This window comes from Pongo abelii, chromosome 19 (assembly GCF_028885655.2).
Source record: "Pongo abelii isolate AG06213 chromosome 19, NHGRI_mPonAbe1-v2.0_pri, whole genome shotgun sequence".
NCBI lineage: Eukaryota > Metazoa > Chordata > Mammalia > Primates > Hominidae > Pongo > Pongo abelii.
The window spans coordinates 72,948,695-72,973,661 of NC_072004.2; the positions used below are offsets into that span (position 1 = coordinate 72,948,695).

The 24,967-nt window shown below is 53.1% G+C and overlaps 2 protein-coding genes across 5 annotated transcripts in view; one reads left to right on the forward strand and one right to left on the reverse strand.

The window, feature by feature from the left end:
* The first annotated feature begins 132 nt into the window (after window positions 1-132).
* Window positions 133-17,356, forward strand: CNTNAP1 (contactin associated protein 1). The gene is made up of 24 exons (XM_002827502.6): window positions 133-261; window positions 1,185-1,286; window positions 1,403-1,596; window positions 2,368-2,515; window positions 2,594-2,797; window positions 3,332-3,516; window positions 4,287-4,430; window positions 5,104-5,365; window positions 5,838-5,987; window positions 6,253-6,424; window positions 6,898-7,004; window positions 7,465-7,584; window positions 8,116-8,319; window positions 8,514-8,670; window positions 8,762-8,889; window positions 9,184-9,369; window positions 9,883-10,104; window positions 10,678-10,917; window positions 12,966-13,319; window positions 13,470-13,597; window positions 14,711-14,804; window positions 14,993-15,238; window positions 15,342-15,389; window positions 15,982-17,356. The coding sequence occupies exons 1-24, from the start codon at window positions 195-197 to the stop codon at window positions 16,272-16,274; spliced, it is 4,155 nt and encodes a 1,384-aa protein (XP_002827548.2). The 5' UTR covers window positions 133-194; the 3' UTR covers window positions 16,275-17,356.
* Window positions 17,357-17,642: 286 nt separating this feature from the next.
* EZH1 (enhancer of zeste 1 polycomb repressive complex 2 subunit) overlaps window positions 17,643-24,967 on the reverse strand; it is a 49,043-nt gene continuing 41,718 nt past the window's right edge. For 3 of the 4 annotated variants that reach the window (XM_054546208.2, XM_024234147.3, XM_024234146.3), the window contains 6 exons: window positions 23,374-23,552; window positions 22,454-22,549; window positions 21,968-22,049; window positions 21,103-21,183; window positions 20,257-20,341; window positions 17,643-19,972 (listed from right to left, as the gene is read on the reverse strand). In XM_054546208.2, the coding sequence (XP_054402183.1) occupies window positions 19,912-19,972; window positions 20,257-20,341; window positions 21,103-21,183; window positions 21,968-22,049; window positions 22,454-22,549; window positions 23,374-23,552 (584 nt within the window). In that variant the 3' untranslated portion in view covers window positions 17,643-19,911. 4 annotated transcript variants of the gene reach the window in all.

A 24,967-nucleotide genomic window follows, 5' to 3' on the forward strand; every position in this document is an offset into this window, starting at 1 on the left:
GAGAGAGAGAGAAAAGAGAGGGGAGAGAGAGAGCGCTTGGGGGCGAAAGGAGAGAGGGAGGGAGGGAGGGCTGGGTAAGGAGGAGAGAGCGGTCTGCTGCAAACCCCAGGAGGAGAGCTTGAAGCCCAAGCCAGAACTCGAGCTCTAGCCGGAGCCGTTCACAGGGAGGCGGCTGCCGGGACCGTCAGCCCTGCATGATGCGTCTCCGGCTCTTCTGCATCCTGCTCGCCGCGGTCTCAGGAGCCGAGGGCTGGGGCTACTGTGAGTGTTGGGCTTGGAGGCAGGTGGGGTTGGGCCCAGGAGTCCAGAGCCTGCAGGGCGGCCCCGAACCGCATTGCGGCTGGGTGGTCGCGGGTCCTTCCCGGCCGGCGCGCGCCCGCTGGCTCTCATCTTTTCCTGCCTCTCCCCCGCGCTCCGCATTGCAGCTCTGAGGCTGCCGCGCGCGCCCGGGGCTGGGGCTGGGCTCCGGGGCGAGGATGAAGTCAGCGGGCAGGGATTTGGGGATGGGATCCAAGCAGGAGCTGGTGCCTGGGTTTGAGGCTAGGGCCGGGGGATAAGTGTATACTGGTGACCGATACTAGGATTAAGGTTTTGCCAGGGCTTGAGGCTGGACTTTGGAGCTGGCCAAGGGGTGAGGTTTGTGGCTAGGGCTGGGGTTTGTGGCTGGGGCTGTTTTGTGGCAGGGATCCAAGCAGGAGCTGGTGCCCCTGACTGATGCTAAGGCTGGACATGGAGCTGGTGATGGTGCTAGTACTGGCTGAGGTTGGGTGCAAGGCCTGTATTTGGGGATGGTGCAGGTTTTGGGGGCCGAGTTGGATTGAGGCTAGGGTTGGAGCTGGATTGGTGTCTTGGGTTGACTTAGGCTGTGGAAGATGCTGAGGTTTAGGATTGAGTTTGGGAAAGTACTAAACCAGGGCAGGTATTGGGCTAGCTAGGGAGGGTCTGGCCTTGGGCCTATGGGTGTAGCCTAGGGGTTTCCCTAGAAGGAGAAGGCAGCCTCCTCTGAGCATGCAGCTGTTGCTGCAGCCAGGATTGAATAGATGGCTTTAAGGTAGGGCTGGGTGTGCCTCTGGGGGTGGGGGTTGGGGGCACAGAAGGGGAAGCTTCGGTCGCTAAGTGGGCCGGCCTTTGGAAGGGTCTGGGAGGGGCCAGCGCTGACTAACATGTCGGTTTCCCTACCCTAGACGGCTGCGACGAGGAGCTGGTGGGTCCCCTGTATGCACGCTCCCTGGGCGCCTCCTCCTACTACAGTCTCCTTACTGCGCCGCGATTCGCCAGGCTGCACGGTGAGCTCCGCGGAACATCAGCTGCGAACTGGCAGCGCACCGCGGAAGGGTGGGGGCCTCCGGAGGACTTCGGGGAGAGGGATAGCCGCCGGTTAAAGCTCCTGTCCCTTCTGTAGGCATAAGCGGGTGGTCACCACGGATTGGGGATCCGAATCCCTGGCTCCAGATAGACTTAATGAAGAAGCACCGGATCCGGGCCGTGGCCACACAGGGATCCTTTAATTCTTGGGACTGGGTCACACGTTACATGCTGCTCTACGGCGACCGAGTGGACAGCTGGACACCGTTCTACCAGCGAGGGCACAACTCGGTACTCTGGGCGCCAAGGCGGTAACACTTGGGGAGCTTCCTCTGCTCCAGGCTCTGGGCCGGGCACCAGCCTCTGGGAAAATGGAGGGGGTGGTGGTGAAGGCTCGGACGAGGAGCAGTGACTCCACTCCAGGGATTCTGTCCAGAGGGACTGTCAGTTTAGGACGTGAGCGAAACACTCGGTTCACAGGGTTTAACACACTTTAGGGTAAAACCTGGGAGAGCTTCCTAAGGAGGAGACATTTGATTTCAGGTCTGAGGAAATAATAGGATTGTGGGAGAGGACACTTTATGGAAACTGTGCGGGCAAAGTCCCCAAGCAGGGAAGACCAAGGAGTGTTTACTTTCCAGAAGTCCAGATTGGCTGGGTGTGAAAGTGGTGGGCTGGGAGGCTATGGAGAAAGAAGCAGAGGGGGGCCGGGCGCAGTGGCTCACGCCTGTAATCCCAGCACTTTGGGAGGCCGAGGCAGGTGGATCACGAGGTCAGGAGTTTAAGACCAGCCTGGCCAATATGGTGAAACCCCGTCTCTATGAAAAATACAAAAAAATCAGCCGGGCGTAGTGGCGGGCGCCTGTAATCCCGGCTACTTGGGAGGCTGAGGAAGAGAATTATTTGAACCTGGGAAGCAGAGGTTGCGGTGAGCCGAGATCGTGCCACTGCACTCCAGCCTGGGCGACAGAACGAGACTCTGTCTCAAAAAATAAAATAAAAAAAAAAAAAAAAAGAAGCAGAGGGCGGGACGTGGTTACTACTCTCCCCCCACCCCCGCAGACCTTCTTTGGTAACGTGAACGAGTCGGCGGTGGTGCGCCATGACCTGCACTTCCACTTCACTGCGCGCTACATCCGCATCGTGCCCCTGGCCTGGAACCCACGCGGCAAGATCGGCCTGAGGCTCGGCCTCTATGGCTGCCCATACAGTAAGTGTGCAGAGAGAGCGGAGGGGGCCCGGGAGACAGCCTCCCCAGTTCCCGGCCCACCTACGGTCCTTTGCGCAGAGGCCGACATACTCTATTTCGACGGCGACGATGCCATCTCCTACCGCTTCCCGCGAGGGGTCAGCCGAAGCCTGTGGGACGTGTTCGCCTTCAGCTTCAAGACCGAGGAGAAGGACGGGCTTCTGCTGCACGCCGAGGGCGCCCAGGGCGACTACGTGACGCTCGAGCTGGAGGGGGCACACCTGCTGCTGCACATGAGCCTGGGTGAGCTCGGCGACCGGGTGCGATGCGGAGCCAACCCCTGAAGCTCTCTCACCGCCCTCTTCGTGGCACCTCCTCCGCACATCCGCGCTCAGCCTGGTCTTCCACTTCTCTAAGGCCTGGACCAAACTGCCCCTTTCTTGTAGCATTTGATGCTAGCAAAACACTGGAGTTGAGTGAGAACTGGATTCCAGTCTCAGCTCTACCACTACACAGAGATGTGACCTCGGATGGGGCACTTCCGAGCCTCAGTTCCCTCCTTGTAAACACACACACACACACACACACACTGTATCTCATCAGCTTTTCCTAACACCCGCAGATGAAATAGAAGCAGCTCATGTGTTCCCAGTTTTACAGACAGGAAGCCAGGCTAAATGGCTTACCCTGTCACACACTCGCCAGTGGCTGTTGATCTATTCGCTCACTCTCCCTGGTTGCCCTGGGCTTTGTTACACGCTGCTGCTCTGCCTAGGAGCTTGGACTCCATGCAGTTCTCCTGGCTTGAGGTCTCACTCTGTCCTGCCCCACCCTCAGGCAGCAGCCCTATCCAGCCAAGACCAGGTCACACCACCGTGAGCGCAGGCGGAGTCCTCAATGACCAGCACTGGCACTACGTGCGGGTGGACCGATTTGGCCGCGACGTAAATTTCACCCTGGACGGCTATGTGCAGCGCTTTATTCTCAATGGAGACTTCGAGAGGCTGAACCTGGACACTGAGGTGAGAGACTAGGGAGGTGCTATTTCGTGGTAGGGTAGATGCTGGATGAGTGAGTGCAGGTCGGTCTCTCCCTTTCTCTCTTTCTCTTTTTCTCTGTCTCTCAGAGGTAAGACCTCGCATTCAGGCTGTGGGTGGTGGCTCATGCCTGTAATCCCAGCACTTTGGGAGGCTGAGGTGGGAGGATTGCTTGAGGCCAGGTGTTCAAGACTCACCTGGGCAACATAGTGACATCCTACCTCTATTTAAAAAAAATTTTTTTTTCAAAGACTTCGCATTCCAATTCCTGAATATCCTAGCAGCCCTTGGCAAACTTGCCGCTCACCAGAAAAAGTCTTGTGTTTTTTTTTTTTTTTTTTTTTTTGTGGGTGGTGGTGGTGTTAGCATGCAGACTCCCAGGCACTATTTTAGAACTAATGAGATGGGGTTTGGAAATCCAGATTTTGGGGACTAGGCAAGGTAGGAAAATTGTTCCCTTGGATCCTCCCACAACTTTGTGGCGTTGTTAAAGACCCTGACCCCATCTGCAGATAAGAATCCCAGGCAGGCTAATTGACTTGCCCAAGGGCGTGCAGCCGATTTGTGTTGGAGTCAGAGCTTGAACTCAAGCCTTGAAAGGCCTAGCGAGCTTTAGTACCGACACTGGGGAAATGTGTGTTTTAAGTCTTTTACAAAGTCCCACCTGGCATTTGGGAAAGCATACGGTGGGGACGCGGGAGAAAGGCAGGCGCGCTCCTGTGCCCAAGAGGCCTCATTCCCCACGCCTCCCGCAGATGTTCATCGGAGGTCTGGTGGGCGCCGCGCGGAAGAACCTGGCCTATCGGCATAACTTCCGCGGCTGCATAGAAAACGTAATCTTCAACCGCGTCAACATCGCAGACCTGGCCGTGCGGCGCCATTCCCGGATCACCTTCGAGGCCAGTGGGCAGGGGGGTCTGGGAGGACAGGATACCAAAGCGTCGTGGAAAGCAAAGAGGTGGAGCGGGAAGAGATAGTGAACATCAGATAAAAGCCGAGGATCCCTCTGTCCCCAGCCAGATGCTCAAGTTGGGAGGGGAGCGGGTCTCACTTGAGGTGCATGAGCCACGCAGGCCCGTAGTTAAGAAGTAGTGGTCGGGTCCAATCACCTTCTTAGTTCATAGATGAGGAACGTAAGGCGCAGAGACAGGGAGTGGCTTGTCCAGGGGTCGTGCAGCTGCACGGTGGCTGAGTAGGGACTTGAATCGATGGCTTCTCTGATATGCCCCCCTCACCCCTCTCCGACTCTGGAGCTCTGTTGGGAAGCTGGCAGGAGCCAGGTCTGTGGTCCAAAATTGCCTCTCGATACTGGAAGGAGAGAAGCGGTGGAGTCGCAGACGGTGGAGATCAGCGAGAGCAAGCGAGCAGAGTTCCGAGGGCCGACTGGGTTGGGGCTCACTCCACAGATGGACGAGCTTGGAGGGGAAGAGGTCACGTCATGGTTGGAGATCTCACCCCCGCCAACACCGAAGGAGGGCGGTGACCAGGGTCTTAGACCGGTGTGAAAACTGAATTCCCAGCTGAGGCAGAGGCGGCTCACGGGTGTTGATGCGTCTTCACTTTTGCCCCTAGGGTAAGGTGGCTTTTCGTTGCCTGGACCCGGTACCGCACCCTATCAACTTCGGAGGCCCTCACAACTTCGTTCAAGTGCCCGGTTTCCCACGCCGCGGCCGCCTGGCAGTCTCATTTCGCTTCCGCACCTGGGACCTCACCGGGCTTCTCCTTTTCTCCCGTCTGGGGGACGGGCTGGGTCACGTGGAGCTGACGCTCAGCGAAGGGCAGGTCAACGTGTCCATCGCGCAGAGCGGCCGAAAGAAGCTTCAGTTCGCTGCTGGTGAGGGCGTTTCGGGGGAGGCACAAGAAGAGAAGAGAAGTGTAGAGGAAAGTTGTAGGCCTGGACTGAGGCCTTTACCTTCTGGAGAGGGGAGACGGAGTGAAGGGGGAAGGGCAGGAGGCCCCAGGGTAATGGGAAAGGTGGGAGTGGCTGGAGGCAGTGAGGAGGCGGATCTGAGGGACTAAGTATTCTTGGAGAAGGGGGAAGCCTGGGAGTCCTGGTATTCTCCGGTTCCAGAGGGCCCCTGGAGATTTGGTTACTCATTTATAACTATGCAGACTCTGTGGCAGTTGCTGGGTCATGGATACTGAAGAGACATTCAGAGAGGTCTCCACTGGGTGTGAGAAGTGTAATCACAGGGGCACACAGGCTGCTACTGGGACACAGTGGGGCTGCTGCTTCCCCACTCAGAACATTCTTCTAGCATAGTTGCTGCTTCCCTCCACCCACAACATCATCCGTTCTTGTCCAGGGTACCGACTGAATGACGGCTTTTGGCACGAGGTGAATTTTGTAGCACAGGAAAACCATGCAGTCATCAGCATTGATGATGTGGAGGGGGCAGAGGTCAGGGTCTCATATCCACTGCTGATCCGGACAGGGACCTCATATTTCTTTGGGGGTAAGTGGGGGCCAACCTGACCAGACCTCTGCTTCTGGGTGGGAAGGCTCCATCTAAGTTCACCCAGATGGGGCCACATGGAGAATTTTGGAGGGATCAAGCCCTCTTTCCCCTCTGGGGCCTTGGGGAGTGGAAGGTCATTGCCATCTACAATTTGGTTGTAGCCCCCTTTCTTCCTTTATGTCTGGCTCCCCCTCAGCATCTCCCTGGGGGAGGGTCTTTGGGGTCTCCCCTGGGGAGGGTCTCACAGGGGTGGTTGCTCCAGGTTGTCCCAAGCCAGCCAGTCGATGGGACTGCCACTCCAACCAGACGGCATTCCATGGCTGCATGGAGCTGCTCAAGGTGGATGGTCAACTGGTCAACCTGACTCTGGTGGAGGGCCGGCGGCTTGGATTCTATGCTGAGGTCCTCTTTGATACATGTGGCATCACTGATAGGTATCCAGAAGCCCCTAACAAGAGGTGACCCCTCCAAAGCCCTCTTCCCTGGTCTCCCAGTAGGAATGGCCTTTCTCAATAATCTCCCTTCTCCTTGTCTCTGCTCCTTAGTCCCCTGCTTGGGGATGATTCTTCTTTGATCTTTTACCTCCTATTTCTTCCCTTAAGGTGATACATGTTCAGGATGGAAATGACACCATCTGCTTTTGGTCCTAGAGGGGTTTTTTGTGCTAGGGGGTGACGGGGGTAGAATAAGGCATGTTTTGATGTTTTCGGGAAGGGGGAATAGTAGTACTTGAGCCCCGAGGACTGCCTAGTGCCCCTGCATCTGCGCTTATACCCGGATGGCTAGGCGGGGTGTGTCTCACTGGGTTCTGGGGCTTCAAGGAGCTGGGATTGAAGCTTGCGGGGATCAGACCCCACTCTCCAGCTCCTAGTAAGGCTCCTTTCCTTGGTCCTGACCCCTTCCCTAGGTGCAGCCCTAACATGTGTGAGCATGATGGACGCTGCTACCAGTCTTGGGATGACTTCATTTGCTACTGCGAACTGACTGGCTACAAGGGAGAGACCTGCCACACACGTAAGCCAGATGTGGTATGGGGGGAGTCAGGGGCAAAGGAGGTCAGGAGAAGGTTGCTGGGGATCATCAGGCTGCTAGAGATGGCGAGGATGGCCCTTCCAGCCCTCTCTCTTTTTGTTTTTGGTTTTTTTGAGACAGAGTCTTGCTCTGTTGCCCAGGCTGGAGTGCAGTGGTGCCATCTGGGCTCGCTGCAACCTCCGCCTCCTGGGTTCAAGCGATTCTCCTGCCTCAGCCTCCTAAGTAGCTGGGACTACAGGCGCGTACCACCACGCCTAGCTAATTTTTGTATTTTTAGTACAGATGAGGTTTCACCATGTTGGCCAGGCTGGTCTCGAACTCCTGACCTCAGGTGAGGCACCACCTCGGCCTCCCAAAGTGCTGGGATTACAGGCCCGAGCCGCCACACCTGGCCAGCCCTCTAACTCTCTAACTGCCTTTGTCTCACCCTATTATCTGCCAGCTTTGTATAAGGAATCCTGTGAGGCTTATCGGCTCAGTGGGAAAACTTCTGGAAACTTCACCATTGATCCTGATGGCAGTGGCCCCCTGAAGCCATTTGTAGTGTACTGTGATATCCGAGGTAAGTGTCTCTGATGGGTGGTAAGGGGGTGAGGAGAGAACCGGGAAGGATAGAGTGGTGGGTGGGGGCCAGTTAGACTAAACAGGTGAGGGTAAAGGAGGACAGAGGGGAAGGGGATACTGAGGAATTTGTAACCTAGCCTTAAAAGCAAATCCCAAGCCAGGCGTGGTGGCTCACACCTGTAATCCCAGCACTTTGGGAAGCTACTCGGGAGGCTGAGGCAGGAGAATCGCTTGAACCTGGGAGGTGGAGGTTGCAGTGAGCTGAGGAAGCGCCGTTGAACTCCAGCCTGGGCAACAGAGCGAGACTTCATCTCAAAAAAAAAAAAAAAAAAAGTATATCCCAGCTTCCTTACCCATTCCAGCTATCTTATTTCCAGCCTACGATGCAGAGTGCCCAGGGCAGAGGTGGAATGGAGCTGCTGGCCTCGTTCAGTGGCTCTGAGTTGCAGCAGTGGTGGTGGAGGTGGGCAGGGAGATGGGTAGAGAATGCCCAACTCCAGCCAAAGCTCTGTCCCCTCTTGTCTCCCAGAGAACCGAGCGTGGACAGTTGTGCGGCATGACAGGCTGTGGACAACTCGAGTGACAGGTTCCAGCATGGAGCGGCCATTCCTGGGGGCTATCCAGTACTGGAATGCATCCTGGGAGGAAGTCAGTGCTCTTGCCAATGCTTCCCAGCATTGTGAACAGTGGATCGAGTTCTCCTGCTACAATTCCCGGCTGCTCAACACTGCAGGTTAGGGCTGGGGTCAGGGAGGTGGCGGAACTGGAGGAGACACCAATGGGAGCCTGGGAGAAGGAAGCCAGAGAGCCAGCTGGGGCCTTGGGCTGGAAGATTCAAGGAGGGGTCTGAACTCGTTGGAAGGGCGAGAGGAGCCCAGAGGCTAATGGAGGGACAGGGCCTGGAAGCTGCCTGCACCTCTTCCCCAGGAGGCTACCCCTACAGCTTTTGGATTGGCCGAAATGAGGAGCAGCACTTCTACTGGGGAGGCTCCCAGCCTGGGATCCAGCGCTGTGCCTGTGGTCTGGACCGGAGCTGTGTGGACCCTGCCTTGTATTGCAACTGTGACGCTGACCAGCCCCAGTGGTGAGGGGGCAAACGGACAGGGTTTTTAGGACTCCGGGATGGGGGGGGAGCTGAGTGGCTAGGGCTGAGCCATGGCATCCTGCCCCCACAGGAGAACTGACAAGGGACTGCTGACCTTTGTGGACCATCTGCCTGTCACTCAGGTAGTGATAGGGGATACGAACCGCTCCACTTCTGAGGCCCAGTTCTTCCTGAGGCCTCTGCGCTGCTATGGCGATCGTGAGTGGCAGTCCCCTTTTGTGTGCCCTCCCAGAGCTGACTTTCCAGTTTCCAAAATCTAGGCTGCATGTCACTGGTGGTCTCTAGCTGGGGTGCCCGACCCCCAGCTCCTGCTGTGATGCGATCTCATTGCCCCTCTGCACCTGGCTCCTCTTTCATTCTACTCCTTAGTCTCCCCTCCGTCACCTCAAACCCTCCCCCTTTGCCCGACCTTCCCTGCCCCCAACCCCAGGTTCTCTTCCTCCTCCACCCTCCAATCTCCCTGACAAGACCTTCCTCCATCTGCTTTTCTAGGAAATTCCTGGAACACCATTTCCTTCCACACCGGGGCTGCACTACGCTTCCCCCCAATCCGTGCCAACCACAGCCTGGATGTCTCCTTCTACTTCAGAACCTCTGCTCCCTCGGGGGTCTTCCTAGAGAATATGGGGGGCCCTTACTGCCAGTGGCGCCGACCTTATGTGCGGGTGGAACTCAACAGTGAGCAGGCAGACTGTGGGAGGGCCTCAGGGTAGATGAAAGTGCTGTCTGGGGAGACAGGGGTAGGTGCAGGCTGGGGTTGGAGCCAAGGGCAGATGCCCTTTTGACAGGCAGCATGGGAAGGGTTGAGATACCCTGTGTTCTAGCCCTCACTCGGTCTTGATGGCTGGCTGGGTGACCCTAGGCATTCACTTGGCCTCTCTTGGCCTTAAGCCCCTTCCTTGTGCCATAAGGAAGCTGGACCTTCGAGTCCCTCTCACCGCTGATTAGCCATGCTTCTAGCCTGGGAAGTGAGGCTGGGAAGCTGGCTTCAGGGATCTGTGATGTGGGGAGAGACTAAGGGTATGAGGTTTTTAAGCAGTTGGTAAGTTTCAATGCAAGCTACAGATAAATTGGAGGGATATTCAAGAAGCTCCAAAGAGGTGAGGGAAAGAGGTTGTATTGGGCAAGGATCTATGAAGGGTCTTGTAGGTCTGAGTCCTTTTCTCCCCCACCCCGAATCACACTGTCCAGCATCCCGGGATGTGGTCTTCGCCTTTGATGTGGGGAATGGGGATGAGAACCTCACAGTACACTCAGACGACTTTGAGTTCAACGACGACGAGTGGCACCTGGTCCGGGCTGAAATCAACGTGAAGCAGGCCCGGCTCCGAGTGGATCACCGGCCCTGGGTTCTGCGGCCTATGCCGCTGCAGACCTACATCTGGATGGAGTATGACCAGCCCCTCTATGTGGGTGAGCAGCAACCCAGAGGCAAGTCTGAAGCCTCCTTTACCTCCCCACCCTCCAAGGCCGCTCACCTTGTTTCCAGGAGCCTCCTCCTGTCTTAGGTGCCAGTCCCCTCTGCTTCAGAGCAAGCCAGTGTCTCACTTGTCCCTCCAGGCCTTTGTATCCTATTCTATTCTTCCAGCCCCCTTGGCTCCCTTTCCAACTACAATACTTCATCCTGTCTCTGGCTCTGCCTCCATTTCTTTTTTTTTTTTTTTGAGACGGAGTCTCGCTCTGTCACCCAGGCTGGAGTGCAGTGGCACGATCTCGGCTCACTGCAAGCTCCGCCTCCCAGGTTCAAGCAGTTCTCCTGCCTCAGCCTCCCGAGTAGCTGGGACTACAGGCGCCCGCCACCGTGCCCGGCTAATTTTTTTTGTATTTTTTAGTAGAGACGGGGTTTCACCGTGTTAGCCAGGATGGACTCGATCTCCTGACCTCATGATTCACCTGCCTTGGCCTCCCAAAGTGCTGGGATTACAGGCGTGAGCCACCGCGCCCGGCCCTGCCTCCATTTCTTGACCTGTTGCCTACCCTTCCCAGGATCTGCAGAGCTTAAGAGACGCCCCTTTGTGGGTTGCTTGAGGGCCATGCGTCTGAACGGAGTGACTCTGAACCTGGAGGGCCGTGCCAATGCCTCTGAGGGTACCTCACCCAACTGCACAGGCCACTGTGCCCACCCTCGACTCCCCTGTTTCCATGGAGGCCGCTGCGTGGAACGCTATAGCTACTACACATGTGACTGTGACCTCACGGCTTTTGATGGGCCATACTGCAACCACGGTCAGCGCTGCTGGTTATGGGGCAACAGGGAGTCATAGGGCGTAATGGGATGTCGGGAGGGCAGGGAAGGAAATAGCATGTAAAGCCCACATCATGGAAAATTAGAGTTGTCCCTGGATTCCTGAGCTCTGAGTTTGGGGAGTTAGGCAGTTGAAGATCATGGATGACTCCAAAGGCATGGACAAGGAAGGGATGGTACAGATAGCTGGTGCAAAAAGAGCTCAAAATCACCAAGCATGCTTTGGGAGCCCAAGGTGGGAGGATTGCTTGAGGCTAGGAGTTTGAGACCAGCCTGGGCAACATGGCAAGACCCTGTCTCTACAAAAAAAATTTTTTTTTTTATGAGATGGAATCTCGCTCTGTCACCCAGGCTAGAGTGCAGTGGCACGATTTCGGCTCACTGCAACCTCCGCCTGGTTCAAGCGATTCTTCTGCCCCAGCCTCCCGAGTAGCTGGGACTACAGGTATGCACCACCATGCCTGGCTAATTTTTGTATTTTTAGTAGAGACGGGGTTTCACCACATTGGCCAGGCTGGTCTCAAACTCTTGACCTTGTGATCTGCCTGCCTCAGCCTCCCAAAGTGCTGGGATTACAGGCGTGAGCCACCGCGTCTGGCTAAAATAATTTCTTTTTTCTTTTTTTTTGAGACTGAGTTTCACTCTTGTTGCCCAGGCTGGAGTGTAATGGCTCGATCTCGGCTCACTGCAACCTCTGCCTCCTGGGCTGAAGTGATTCTCCTGCCTCAGCCTCCCAAGTAGCTGGGATTACAAGTGTGAGCCAGCACACCTGGCTAATTTTTGTATTTTTAGTAGAGACGGGGTTTCACCATGCTTGCCAGGCTGGTCACGAACTTCTGACCACAGGTGATCCACCCACCTTGGCCTCCCAAAGTGCTGGGATTACAGGCGTGAGCCACAGTGCCTGGCAAAATTTCTTAATTAGCTGGGCATGGTGGTGCACACTTAGGCCTAGCTACTCAGGAGGCTGAGGTGGGAGGATCACTTGCACCTAGGAGGTCAAGGCTGCAGTGAGCTATGATCGTGTCACTGTACTCCAGCCTGGGGGGCACAGCAAAGACTATGTCTACAAAAAAAAAAAAAAAAAAGCAAATCACTTCTCCATCTTCCCACCATCACCATGGTAACACAGGCGAACTCCCTTGTCAATGTATTTGATGATTGCTGCATTCCTAAAACATATCAATGACCCAGTTCTTGGTTAAGGTGAGCCTTGACATTCCCCATAGCAAGATCCTACACACATGCCAAGACTGCATCCTCCCTAAGGCTGGCCTATAGGGAGGATATATGGGCAGGTGGGTTACTGGTGGGAGGAGTATGGGGGACTAGGGAGATACAAGACTTAGGGACCAACAGATTTCTGGTGGTGGTTTGGAAGTGTGAGTAGTGGCACATATACTACACGGGGTCAGGATATCCCCATTCTAATCTTGGCTGTCCCCTTACTGTGTGTCTTTTTTTTTTTTTTTTTGAGACGGAGCCTCACTGTCACCCAGGCTGGAGTGCAGTGGCATGATCTTGGCTCACTGCAACCTCTGCCCCCTGGGCTCAAGCAATTCTCCTGCCTTGGCCTTCCTACAGTAGCTGGGATTACAGGCATGCACTACCACACCTAGCTAAGTTTTGTATTTTTAGCAGAGATGGGGTTTTGCCATGTTGGCCAGGCTGTTCTCAAACTCCTGACCTCAGATGATCTGCCTGCCTTGGCCTCCCAAACTGCTGGTATTACAGGCGTGAGCCACTGTGCCTAGCCTTACTGTGTGTCTTTAAGCAAGTCACTACTCATCTCTGAGCCTGTTTCCCCATTTGTAAAATGCAGGGGTTGGATCAGATGATCTCAAGTTTCCCATGGCTGTAAGATTCTGTTCTGTGACAGAGGGGCTCAAGGGGACCTAAAAGTAAATGGAGGGTTGTGAGGGTGGCAGAAACTGAAGTAAGTCTCAGGATGTGTGTATGGATGACATAAAACCTCTGAAATGGGGAGTGAGCAGTGTGGGGGCCCTAACCTCCCTGCTTCTACCTGCAGATATTGGTGGTTTCTTTGAGCCGGGCACCTGGATGCGCTATAACCTACAGTCAGCGCTGCGCTCTGCAGCCAGGGAATTCTCCCACATGCTGAGCCGGCCGGTGCCAGGATATGAGCCTGGCTACATCCCGGGCTATGATACTCCGGGCTATGTGCCTGGCTACCATGGCCCCGGGTACCGCCTGCCCGACTACCCCCGGCCTGGTCGGCCTGTGCCCGGTTACCGTGGGCCTGTCTACAATGTTACGGGAGAGGAGGTCTCCTTCAGCTTTAGCACCAGCTCCGCCCCTGCTGTCCTGCTCTATGTCAGTTCCTTTGTTCGTGACTACATGGCTGTGCTCATCAAGGATGATGGTAAGCTCTCCCGGGCTCTCTCACCCCACTCCAGCTTCACCCCGGTGCCCCTAATTCTTCTACTGATTCACAAATACAAGGACCCACGTGCTGTTAGAAGAGAGGAGTCATGGGGCCTGAGACCCTGAATTTCTTCTCCCCACCCCATAGGGACCCTTCAGCTGCGATATCAGCTGGGCACCAGTCCCTACGTGTACCAGCTAACCACTCGACCGGTGACCGATGGCCAGCCCCATAGCGTCAATATCACCCGTGTTTACCGGAACCTCTTCATCCAGGTATGCACAGAGGGAGGTGAGCCAGTTCAGATCATAACCTCATGGTCTCTGTTGTGGCATCCAGGAAAACATCAAATACTTAACATTTGCAGATCACATTTGAATGTATAGAGGATTTTCACGTGTGTCGCCTCAGGTAACCCTCACAATAGCTCCAAGAGGACAATAGGCATTTTTTTTTTTTTGAGATGGAATTTTGCTCTTGTTGCCCAGGCTGGAGTGCAATGGTGTGATCTCAGCTCACTGCAACCTCCGCCTCCCGGGTTCAAGCAATTCTTCTGCCTCAGCCTCCTGAGTAGCTGAGATTACAGGCATGCGCCACAACACCCAGCTAATTTTGTATTTTTAGTAGAGACAGGATTTCTCCATGTTGGTCAGGCTGGTCTCGAACACCCAACCTCAGATGATCTGCCTGCCTCAGCCTCCAAAAGTGCTGGGATTATAAGCATGAGCCACCGCGCCCAGCCAGACAATAGGCATTCTTATTTGTTTTACAAATCAGTAAAGAGAGAGCCTCAGAAAGTAAAGTGGTTTCAGCTACTCAGGAGGGTGAGGCAGGAAAATTGCTTGAATCTGGGAGGCAGAGGTTGCAGTGAGCTGAGATCGTGCCACTGCACTCCAGGCCTAGGCGACAGAGTGAGACTCCATCTCAAAAAAATAAAGTGGTTTCCCTAAAGTCAAACCGCAGGTAAGCTGCAAAGACGGGGCTTAAAACAGGGTTTTAAAAAATATATAGGCCAGGTGGAACGGCTCACACCTGTAATCCCAACACTTTGGGAGGCTGAAGTGGGAGGACTGCTTGAGGCCAGGAGTTTGAGACCAACCTGAGCAACATAGCAAGACCTCATCTTCACAAAGAAAAATATTTAATAAATAAAATAAAATAATAAAAATAAAAATATGTATACCAAATCCTACAACTAGGCCCAGGGGTTGCCCACTTCAGAGCTAGGACTCACCCAGCTGGCACTGCCAGTTTGGACAGAATGAGAGATCTCCAGTATCTGCCCCCAAGTATATTCCCAGGGTCCACACAGTTCCAGTCCAGCCCACAGGCATCTGCTTCTGGTCCTCGCTCCCTCATCGCCCTCCCCCTCCCCCTCCCTGCCTCAGGTGGACTACTTCCCACTGACAGAGCAGAAGTTCTCACTGTTGGTGGACAGCCAGTTGGACTCACCCAAGGCCTTGTATCTAGGGCGTGTGATGGGTAAGCTGCGGGTGCGGACGCGTTTTAGGCAAGGAGCTGTGGGATATGTTCCTGGATCCTCAAGGAAAGTGAAGGCCCTGGGAATGGCTGTGAGGGCGGTGGGAAGGATGAGTGGGAAACCTGTGGACAGTGAGAGTGGCAGGGCCTTTGGGTCCAAGTCCCTCTTTCCGGGCCTGCCTCTCTCTCAGAGACAGGAGTCATTGACCCGGAGATCCAGCGCTATAACACCCCAGGTTTCTCGGGCTGCCTGTCTGGTGTTCGATTCAACAACGTGGCTCCCCTCAAGACCCACTTCCGAACCCCTCGACCCATGACTGCTGAGCTAGCTGAGGCCCTTCGAGTTCAGGGAGAACTGTCCGAATCTAATTGCGGAGCTATGCCACGTCTTGTTTCAGAGGTGCCACCTGAGCTTGATCCCTGGTATCTGCCCCCAGGTACATTCCCAGGACACAGAGGACGGAAGGGAGGGATGAAAGGGAAGGGAATGATTCTTAACATGGAGGAGGCATCTCCTAACTGGTGCTTTCTCCTCTCCAGACTTCCCTTACTACCATGATGAAGGATGGGTTGCCATACTTTTAGGCTGTGAGTAGCACTGATCACTAACCTGACCTCCCAAGACTACCCTCTGACTGTCAGCATCCTTTCCCTGCCCCTGATCCCCAAGGCTGCAGGATGGCAAAGGCACTAGATGCACGATGGCACAAAGGATGATGAGACAGGCTATGCTGAAGGTGCCATATAACTGGGCACAGATTTTTAAATGTTTGAGGATGCTACAGATTTTTAAATAAAATATTAAAATGGGGCTATAGCTAAGGGATGGGAAAATGGGGATATAGTAACACCTAGAGAGATGAGAAATGGGGGTAACTACCAGGGATGTGGAAAGAGAATATTAGCAACAGAAGGTGGCGGGGGTAAGTCAGGAATTCAAACCTGCCAGACACTTGAGATGAGTTTAGTGTGGTCGAACAGCTAACTGAGGGTCATACATTATGCTTTTGGCCAAAAGTAAGTGTGTGTGTGTGTGTGTGTGTGTGTACAGGTGAAATCCCAAAGTGTGTGTATGTATACAGGTGAAATCTCAAAGTGTGTGTGTGTGTGTGTGTGTGTGTGTGTGTGTGTATACAGGTGAGATCCCAAAGATCTGAATTGTCCCTTTTCTTCCTTTCAGTTTTGGTGGCCTTTCTGCTGCTGGGGCTGGTGGGAATGTTGGTGCTCTTCTATCTGCAAAATCATCGCTACAAGGGCTCCTACCATACCAACGAGCCCAAGGCTGCCCACGAGTACCATCCTGGCAGCAAACCTCCCCTACCCCCTGCAGGCCCTGCCCAGGTCCCCACCCCTACAGCAACTCCCAACCAAGCTCCAGCCTCAGCCCCAGCCCCAGCCCCAACTCCAGCCCCAGCCCCTGGCCCCCGGGATCAGAACCTACCCCAGATCCTGGAGGAGTCCAGGTCTGAATGAGTCAGAAGGGCTTCTGGGACCAATTCCAACTCCTGAAATTCCCCCAGTCCTGCCTCTCCCCCATCCTATCAGGGACATTTGGCTCCTCTTAGCTGGCTCTGCTCATCCAGAGGATATCCCCCATCCCCCCCCACCCCCCGTCAAGTTTGGTGGGCAGAGCTACAGATGGGACCCAAGGGAGTGGCCGAGCCTCACTGCCTAAACCAATGCCCCGCTCATCCCTGTTTCCCCAGGCTCCTGGCTGTTTGTCTGCCCCAAAGGAGAAGCCTCATGGGGTTGACATAGGTCCTTCCTGCCATCTCTGTCCCAGCTGCTGTCAGGGATTAACAACAGAGTGTAGGGGAGATTAACTGCCTCCCTTCCAATAGACACTATCAGCAGGGACAGATGTGTGGGAGTGCAGGGCTGCAGAGGGTATGGGGGGAGGAGGCTGCTAAACCCTATCTCCCAGCCTCCCCCCTGCCCTGAAGATCTTCCATCTGCTTCCACTCAGCTGGAGGCTCAAGAGGGCTTGATGGCTGTCCCCTGCCCCCCTCCTTTTGTTTTGTACACAGAGACCAAGAGGCCTCAGTTTAGCACCTTAGTACCTCCACTGCTTCACTTGCTTTAGCCAAAGCCATAAAAAACCTGCAATGTAGAGAAAATAATGCAGATACCCTGACTAGCCAGCCCTCTACTCCTCCAACCTTTTCCAAGATATGCAATGGCCTTTGTGCCTGACCAAAGGCTTCGCCCCCTCCAGTGCATGAGGAACCCTCTTTCCTCCGCTCAGAGATGCTGCTTCATTTACCCAGGAGGTCATATTCTTTATATATATTTTTTGTTGCAAAGTCTCTCTCTAGAGAAACTCTATATATTATTCGAATTTTTAAATTATTTGTTTATATATAAAAGAAAAGTTCAATTGGCTGTGCTGTCCTGTGCTGTGCTGTGCCCACAGTCTGTAGTTTGCCTCTCCTGTGTTGGAAGTGTCGTGAGTCCTGCTGGTCACTCACCAGCCTGGTCCGGCCTCCACTCTGAAGCAGGGTTGAGCCTGCTGTGCTCTCAGACGCGGAGCCGTTCCAATAAAGCAGAGTGGCAGAGCCCCAGTCTGTGTGTGGTAGCTGGCGTCGTGGTTAGGGGATAAGTGGGATGATTTTAAGGGAACTAACCTGAGGGCTCAGGAATTTCTAGAAGGAGCTCTCAGAATCCTTGCATCACCTTCCAGGGACTTGACTGACTGGCTCTTGCCAGACCCCCCATATCCCCCTTTCCCAGATCTCAGTGGGTAAGTGGGGATCAGAATGCTGATGCTTTGGCCCGACCTGCTCCTGGACCGCATCCCTGGATCCTTCCAGCCCCAAAGCACACATACACGACTTGCCAAAATGGATTCTAACACTTTATTCAGATAAGAGGTCACAAGCCACAGGACTTTAAAGTGCATGAAATTTATTGGCAATGAAGCCGCATGTATAACAGGCTCCCCCAGTCCCCACCACCTTGCCCCATCCATCATGACGTGGTGGGGAGGGGTTGAGACCCATCTTTAAAAGTGGGGCACAGCAGGGACAAAGGATGGGAAACTGGAGGAACAGGAGTATTCATGAACTGAAGCTGGGACAGGAGGAGACTGACCACAGTGATTCTGCTCACTGAAGGAAGGGTAGGGTCAGTCTAGTCTCTCAAAGGCTGGTGAAAAGTTTTTTTTTTTCACCTATTCCTCACGGCGAGCCCCTGGCATTTCAAATAGACCTAACTCCTCCTCTTCATCTTTCTCTGGTTTTCTCCTCTATGAGTAATTTGGAGCCCACAGTCCAGCTTGAGGGTATCCCTGATATGCACAATGAATACAAACCACGGCGGATGCAGATTTCAGGATCCTGCTGGGGCCTGGCCCATTTCGGTGGGAGGAGCTTTCTGTCAGGAGTTGCTGGGTGTGGGGTGCATGTGTGCCCTCCAGTGTGGTGAGTGAGAGCATGTGAGTGTGTGTGCCTGTCCCACACCAAACCGTAAGAGGCAGCTGGGTCAGGAGGAACCCCACTTCTTCCTTCATGGGACAACCAGTGGAGTGGGAAGAAGGGGGGCTCTGGGTCCCAGAAAGAAGGGAGAAGCCTGCTCCCTACTGTAACACTCCCAGGCCAATCTATACCCGCCCACGCCCTTTCTACTCAACACACTGCTCCTTGTTCCCAACCAGCCCGGCACACCCGCCATGGACACAGGGCAGCTCTTGCTGGCCCCATTCACATGAAATTCTTCTGTGTGAAGCTCACTCCTCTGCCTCTCCCAGGAGATGAGACAGGACTGGAGGAGAATCTCCCACCCTCTCTTCTTCCCCCTCCCTCAGGAGTGGGATTTAGGCAGGGACCCTAGAGACCTTAGCCCAAACTCTACCCCAATCTATAGACCTTTTAAAAGAAATGGTTAAAGTGCTTTGCTCTGCATGAATGCCAGAGAGAGTGGCACCACAGCCTGGGACAGGTGGTCTACCTGCTTCTTCTCCCACTTCAGATACCCTCTGCCAGTGTGCCCTGCACACGGGGTGCCAGCCTAAACACGTGCAATTTAGCCCCTCACTGACCTTGGAACATGTATTCTAACTCACCCTTTCCAAACAGCAGGCACTACAGACAGGAAAGCAGATTACACCAATCTTTCTCCTCTCTAGTCCAAGCCTGTGCCCGCCTACCCTGAAGAGATAAGCAACACTGGCCATTGGGCCTTGCCTCTATGGGGAATGGAAGGCCTGAAAACACCCACAAATCCAGCGAGCCAGGGTGCTCACACCTGCCAGGCTCATCCCTAATGCTTCTTCAATAGCAGCATAATGCTTGCCTGTAGCTGCTAAGCCAGAATTTTGGAGGAGCTGGAGCACTGGCGTCTGCTCCCAGGAATCTGAAAACACTTCTCCATCTATCTCCAGAGTACACAGAGAAGGCTTTCGCAAAGCCTCCTGGGCCCAAGCTTAGCAGTTTAACTACTATCATTTGGCTGGTTCTCCCTCTCTGGCCAAGGAAGGATGGCGTAGCTTTCCTTCCCCCAGCCTTGAATGCCTGTACTTAGAACCCACACTCTTTCAGTTTGAGCCCTGCCACGAGGGAGGAGGTAGTAAGGTGACCTGTCTACCTCTGAGTTCAGTCCATGCTGCCTGCCAGGCTTGCCTCTAACCCAGACCTCTTGTAGGCTCCAGGGACCACGCTTCACTTAGCCTGTCCTCTCCAGGTCTTAGGACCACAGAGGTTTGCCTGCACCCGAATGACATAAGGACTCTTGATGTGGAAAGCTACAATTACAGGCTAGCGCTTGTTGGGAACTGCCTAAGTTGATTCCTGAGGCCACAGCCTGGGGAGCCGACACGAAATCACACATAAGTCATCCACCCCAGCCTGTGCTCGCTTCCTCTGAGGCCAGAGAAACAGTCTCCCATTTCTGTAACTCTCTCTCCTGGGAGACCAAGCCCTAGCTGCCTCTGTCTCCCCTCTCATTGAGACAGTTTTGTGCCCACTGGACATGGCAGAGGCCTCACTACAGAGGGAGTGGGTGGGGGGTTTCTCAGTGTGGGAGACACAGTGCAGGAGACTCGAGCAGCAGTGGTGTGAGCATGAAAGCCAAGACAGTGCCGCTACCATAAGTGCTGCCGTGGGGCCTGGGAGGGCTAAAGGACGTCGGTCTCCCTCTCGATCCCCACGTACTTGAGAGCATCAGCTTGGCTGTACCTGTCCCAGAGCAGGGAGGAGGAACCAGGTTACTCTCATGACTTTTGTGATTGAAAAGGCGGAGTCCCCTCCCGTTTCACTTCCCGTCCCACTCCTTAACGGCTGTTTACAATGGTCCCACTTCTGAGGCAAGGCACCAGATATCAGAACAAGAGACACAGCCTTGTTCACCGGGAGACTCTCTCCTCCACCCCCATTACCCTCCCTGAGCCCCCAAATCTATTCCAACAGCCACTCTTTCCAATACCTGGGCCACATCCCAAGGACCATTACTGGCACCTCACCTGTAATCAAAGAAGAGCTCTTCGCCAGCTTGAATTGCCCTCTTGGCAAAGATCCCAATCCGATGGTCTCCATTCACCATGACCACTGCAAGCAGGATAAACCCGAGGCTATAGGTTCCTACCCAACTCCAAGTCAATAACCAGTAGGCTTCTGGGTTGATTTTCTCCAAATTCCCAGTGAAAACATGAATCAAATGGAATTAGAAAGTAGTCAATATGGTAGTTGCCTCTATGCCTTTAGATCTGTTATTATGGCAGAAAAATTATCTTTATTATTATTATTAGTGGGGTTTTTTGTTTTGTTTTGTTTTTTGAGACAGAGTTTTGCTCTGTTGCCCAGGCTGGAGTGCAGTGGCATGATCTTGGCTCATTGCAACCTCCGCCTCTAGGGTTCAAGCAATTCTTGTGCCTCAGCCACCTGAGTAGCTGGGACTACAGGTGCACACCACCACGCCCCCCAGCTGACTTTTGTATTTTTAGTAGAGTTTCACCATGTTGGCTAGGCTGGTCTTGAACTCAAGTGATCCACCTGCCTCAGCCTCCCAAAGTGCTGGGATTACAGGCGTAAGCCACCACACCCAGCCTATTATTATTTTGTGAGATGGGTCTCACTATGTTGCTCAGGCTGGTTAAATCACATTTGTGGGAAAGTGTTTATAATGTATTCACTGAAAAAAGCAGATTACAAAACTAAGATTGAGAGGGGCCTAAAATGATACCAGATATTAATCATGATTATCTTTGGACAAAAAATAGCTCAGCTAAGGAAAAGGTTCAACAACGGATGGAAATCACAGTAAAGAGGCATCCATCCCCCACCCCACCTCCCAGGTCACTGGGACTCACCTTTGGCATAACAGTTGGGATTCACTGAATGATTTGCAAATCGAATTTTGTTTCCTTTCCGAGTAGCATCCACTACAAAATCTGTATAAAGTAAATCAAGGAAAACCATAAGCACGGCAGGCAACTCCACAGCTTCTCAGCTTGAATTTAAAATCAGTTAAATGGTAACAGAAACACTTTAGTCTGATGGGAATGTTGAAGCCCAGTGTGCTAACAGGAGCAGAGCAAAGCATGCAGCCTCAGAATTCAGCCTTGTGTGGGAGCACTCCCTTTGGGTCCCTCTTTGAATTATGGATCTTCTCATCTACTGGGCAGGGAGATTTCTCAGGTAAAGATGCTCAGTGCTCCTATCACAAACAGAACCCAGAAATGGAGGTTCTTCCAAAGCAAGGGCACTGTGGCCTGTGGGATCCCCGAGTGTGATCCTGCCCCCTTGCTCTATGCATCTGCTGGAATATTCGGAGCTGATCTAAACTTGGACTACAGCAAGGGCAATCTGGTAGAAAGATCACCTTGGGGCCGGGTGTGGTGGCTCACTCCTGTAATCCCAGCACTTTGGGAGGCCGAGGCGGGTGGATCACTTGAGACCAGGAGTTCAATACCAGCCTGGCCAACATGGTGAAACCCAGTCTCTACTAAAAATACAAAAATATTAGCCGGGCATGGTGGCAGGTGCTTGTAGTCCCAGCTACTTGGGAGGCTGAGGCAGGAGAATCACTTGAACCCAGGAGGCAGAGGGTAGAGGCTGCAGTGAGCCAAGATCGCACCATTGCACTCCAGCCTGGGCAACAGAGCAACACTCTGTCTCAAAAAAAAAGAAAAAAAAAAAAAGACCACCTTGGGACGAAACAAAGAGACTTCATACCATTATTAAGGTTGAAGAGGAAGCTGGACATGTATTTGTCATAGACCTTTCCGCGTCGATCAGCCTCATCCTGAGAGATGAGCTAGAGAGATAGACAAATAACAAATAGGAGTATCAGACTGCCTGCTCAGGGCATGGTACCCTGCCCCCAGAAAGGGCTGGGTGGTATCTCACATGAGTGCTTACTGAGCATCATGATGAGAATCATAAGAGAGCAAGCTCAAGTTAGGCTGTTCCAATTCCCACCCAGGCCGACCAGTTTTAAGGCTGAAAAGAGCCCCCGTCATCTCTTGTGTCTGGAGTTGCCAAAGAGTTGAACAGTGGTTTCAGTACTGCAAACGGTTCTGTGGGATCTCCCCAAGAGGCCACATGAGAACACAGCTGAGTTATTTAGAGATTAATTCAAAGAAGCCTGGCCCACAGAAAATCAGAGTTTCTCATCAGTCTCTCCCGAGTAAGAATGTGGGCCAAAACTATAGCACTCACCTCACCACAGTATTCAGAAATGAATTCGTTCTTCTGCACAGACTCCTTTATGAAGGTGCCCCATCCGGCCACATCTGAGGGGGCCAGCAGCAGGTGCTGGGGAAGAGGGGGCCAAGTCTCAGACTACAGGGTGTGCGTGAGTAGGGGGTGTGTGCTGGATGTGCACATGTGTGGTGGGGGTGGGGTGGAAAGAACCAGCAACTGTTAAGAGGATCTGAAAGCAGAAAAAGGTCTAACCCATTCTTTTCTGCTTGAGGGAGAAAAGAAAATGGGAGGTGGTCACGAACGGAAATAGGATATCTCCTCCTTTATCTATGGAGCCCTCCTGGGCCTTAGTCTATAGGAATTCACTGCGATGTGTGAGGTAAACATAGACATCACCAAAGGTGCATACACCTCTCAGCTCCTTTTTGTCTGGCCAGTTCAAGGAACCACTTTTCTTTCTTTTTTTTGGAGATGGAATCTTACTCTGTCCCAGGCTGGAGTGCAGTGGTGCGATCTCGGCTTGCTGCAACCTCCACCTCCCAGGTTCAAGCGATTCTCCTACCTCAGCCTTCCGAGTAGCTGGGATTACAGGCATGCACCACCATGCCTGGCTAATTTTTATATTTTTAGTAGAGACAGGGTTTCACCATGTTGCCCAGGCTGGTCTCAAACTCTTGACCTCATGATCCACTGGCCTCGGCCTCCCAAAGAGCTGGGATTACAGGCGTGAGCTACTACACCTGGCCAGGAACCACTTTTCTAAGCCCTACTGGGACTGAAGCCTTTATTAATTCAGTAAATATGTGTGTTTTAGGATTTATCAAGCACTTTCACATATAAAGCCTCAAAAGAACCAGTGGAAAGAGAATGCTTGGGACCGTTCCTTCCTTCCCCCTCCATTTTATCTGGTGTGGGGTCCTGAGGAAAGGCCTCACCTTCTTAAGGCCACGCTGGATGCTGCAGTTTTTACAGGAAACCACCTTGCAGTCCCAGTGCTCTGAAGCCCCACAGGTGAGACACAGGTCAGGGTCACATTCTCGCACTGCCAGATAGCAAGGACATTGCTTGGTATTGCACTGGGTCTTACAGCGACAGCCAGGGAAACGATTCTGACCTGGGAAGGGAAGACAGGTAAGTCTTAGAAGGGAAATAAGCTAATACTGGGGCTTGTGGTTGACTCAAGGGACAGCAAAGAAGTAAATTTTTTGTGTTCAAGGATGTTTGGCAAAATAAGAGGAAGCTCCCTTCCCAATAATCAAATACACAAGTTTTGTCCATAGAAAACTGAGTGCTTCCCAATATTCATGCCTTCGAGTCAAAAAAGCAGGTGTGGTCAGGCATGGTGGCTCATGCCTGTAATCCCAGCACTTTGGGAGGCCAAGGCAGGAGAATCACCTGAGCCCAGGAGTTCAAGACCAGGCTGGGCAACTTAGGGACACCCTGTCTCCACAAAAAAATTAAAAAAAAAAAAAATAGCCATGTGTGGTGACACCTGCCTGTAGTCCCAGGCTTGATGGATGTGGGAGGATGAATTGCTTGAGCCAGGGAGGTTGAGGCTGCAGTGAGCCATAATTGTGCCACTTCTCTCCAGCCTGAGCAACAGAGCTGAGATCCTGTCTCAAAAAAAATTAAAAAAATAAAAAAAAAGCAGGTATACTAATAAGAAGTGTCCCCTAGAGATTCCCCAACAATCCTCTCCCTCCCACTGAGGTGGAGAGTACCCCAGAGAAAATGAAATCAGTGCTTTTCACTGGTAAATTGTCACCATCAAAACAAGTATCATTTTGAGAACAGAATGCATCCGTTCTATGCCATCCTTCTCCACCCACTGCCCAACCCAGAACAACCACTTCTCTGCTGTGGCTAAGATCACTATCTGCTATGGGTTAGGAGGTACTTCCTCCAGCAAAACCGCCTGGGCACCAAGTTCTGCAAGCTGTGGGGGACTGCCATCAAACTGCTCAGCTTTGAGTTGGGAAGGGCATGGTGGGATAAGAAATGAAAGATAAGTACCCGGATGTCTCTGCTGACATCCAGGCCCCTGTCTTCTACCTGATATTAAAACTCCAGCTATGAAATGAAAATAGACATACACAGGATCACAAACACAAAATATCTGAATAAAAAAAAATTTTAAACAGTATTCAGAAAAGGGAAACTGGGGCTGTAACTTAAAAAAAAAAAAGAGTCTCACATTTCTTTTCTTTTTGAGACAGAGTCTTGCTCTGTTGCCCAGGCTGGAGTGCAGTGGCACAATCTTGGCTCACTGCAGCCTCTGCCCCCTGGGTTCAAGCAATTCTTGTGCCTCAGCCTCCCAAGTAGCTGGGACTACAAGCATGCACCACCATGTCTGGCTAATTTTTATATTTTTAGTAGAGACAGGGTTTTACCATGTTGGCCAGGCTGGTCTTGACTCCTGACCTCAGGTGATCTGCCCGACTTGGCCTTCCAAGTGCTGAGATTACAGGCATGAGCCACCATGCCTGGCCTAATTTTTTTATTTTTAGTAGAGATGAGGTTTCGCCATGT

What these genes read in the sequence shown, in the direction of transcription:
- CNTNAP1 (XM_002827502.6), top strand. Translation starts at nt 195, where the DNA reads ATGATGCGTCTCCGGCTCTTCTGCATCCTGCTCGCCGCGGTCTCAGGA. An exon ending in GGGAGAGACCTGCCACACAC is followed by an intron (nt 7,005 to 7,464) that starts GTAAGCCAGATG and finishes ATTATCTGCCAG; the next exon opens with CTTTGTATAAGGAATCCTGT. An exon ending in GACGCTGACCAGCCCCAGTG is followed by an intron (nt 8,671 to 8,761) that starts GTGAGGGGGCAA and finishes CTGCCCCCACAG; the next exon opens with GAGAACTGACAAGGGACTGC.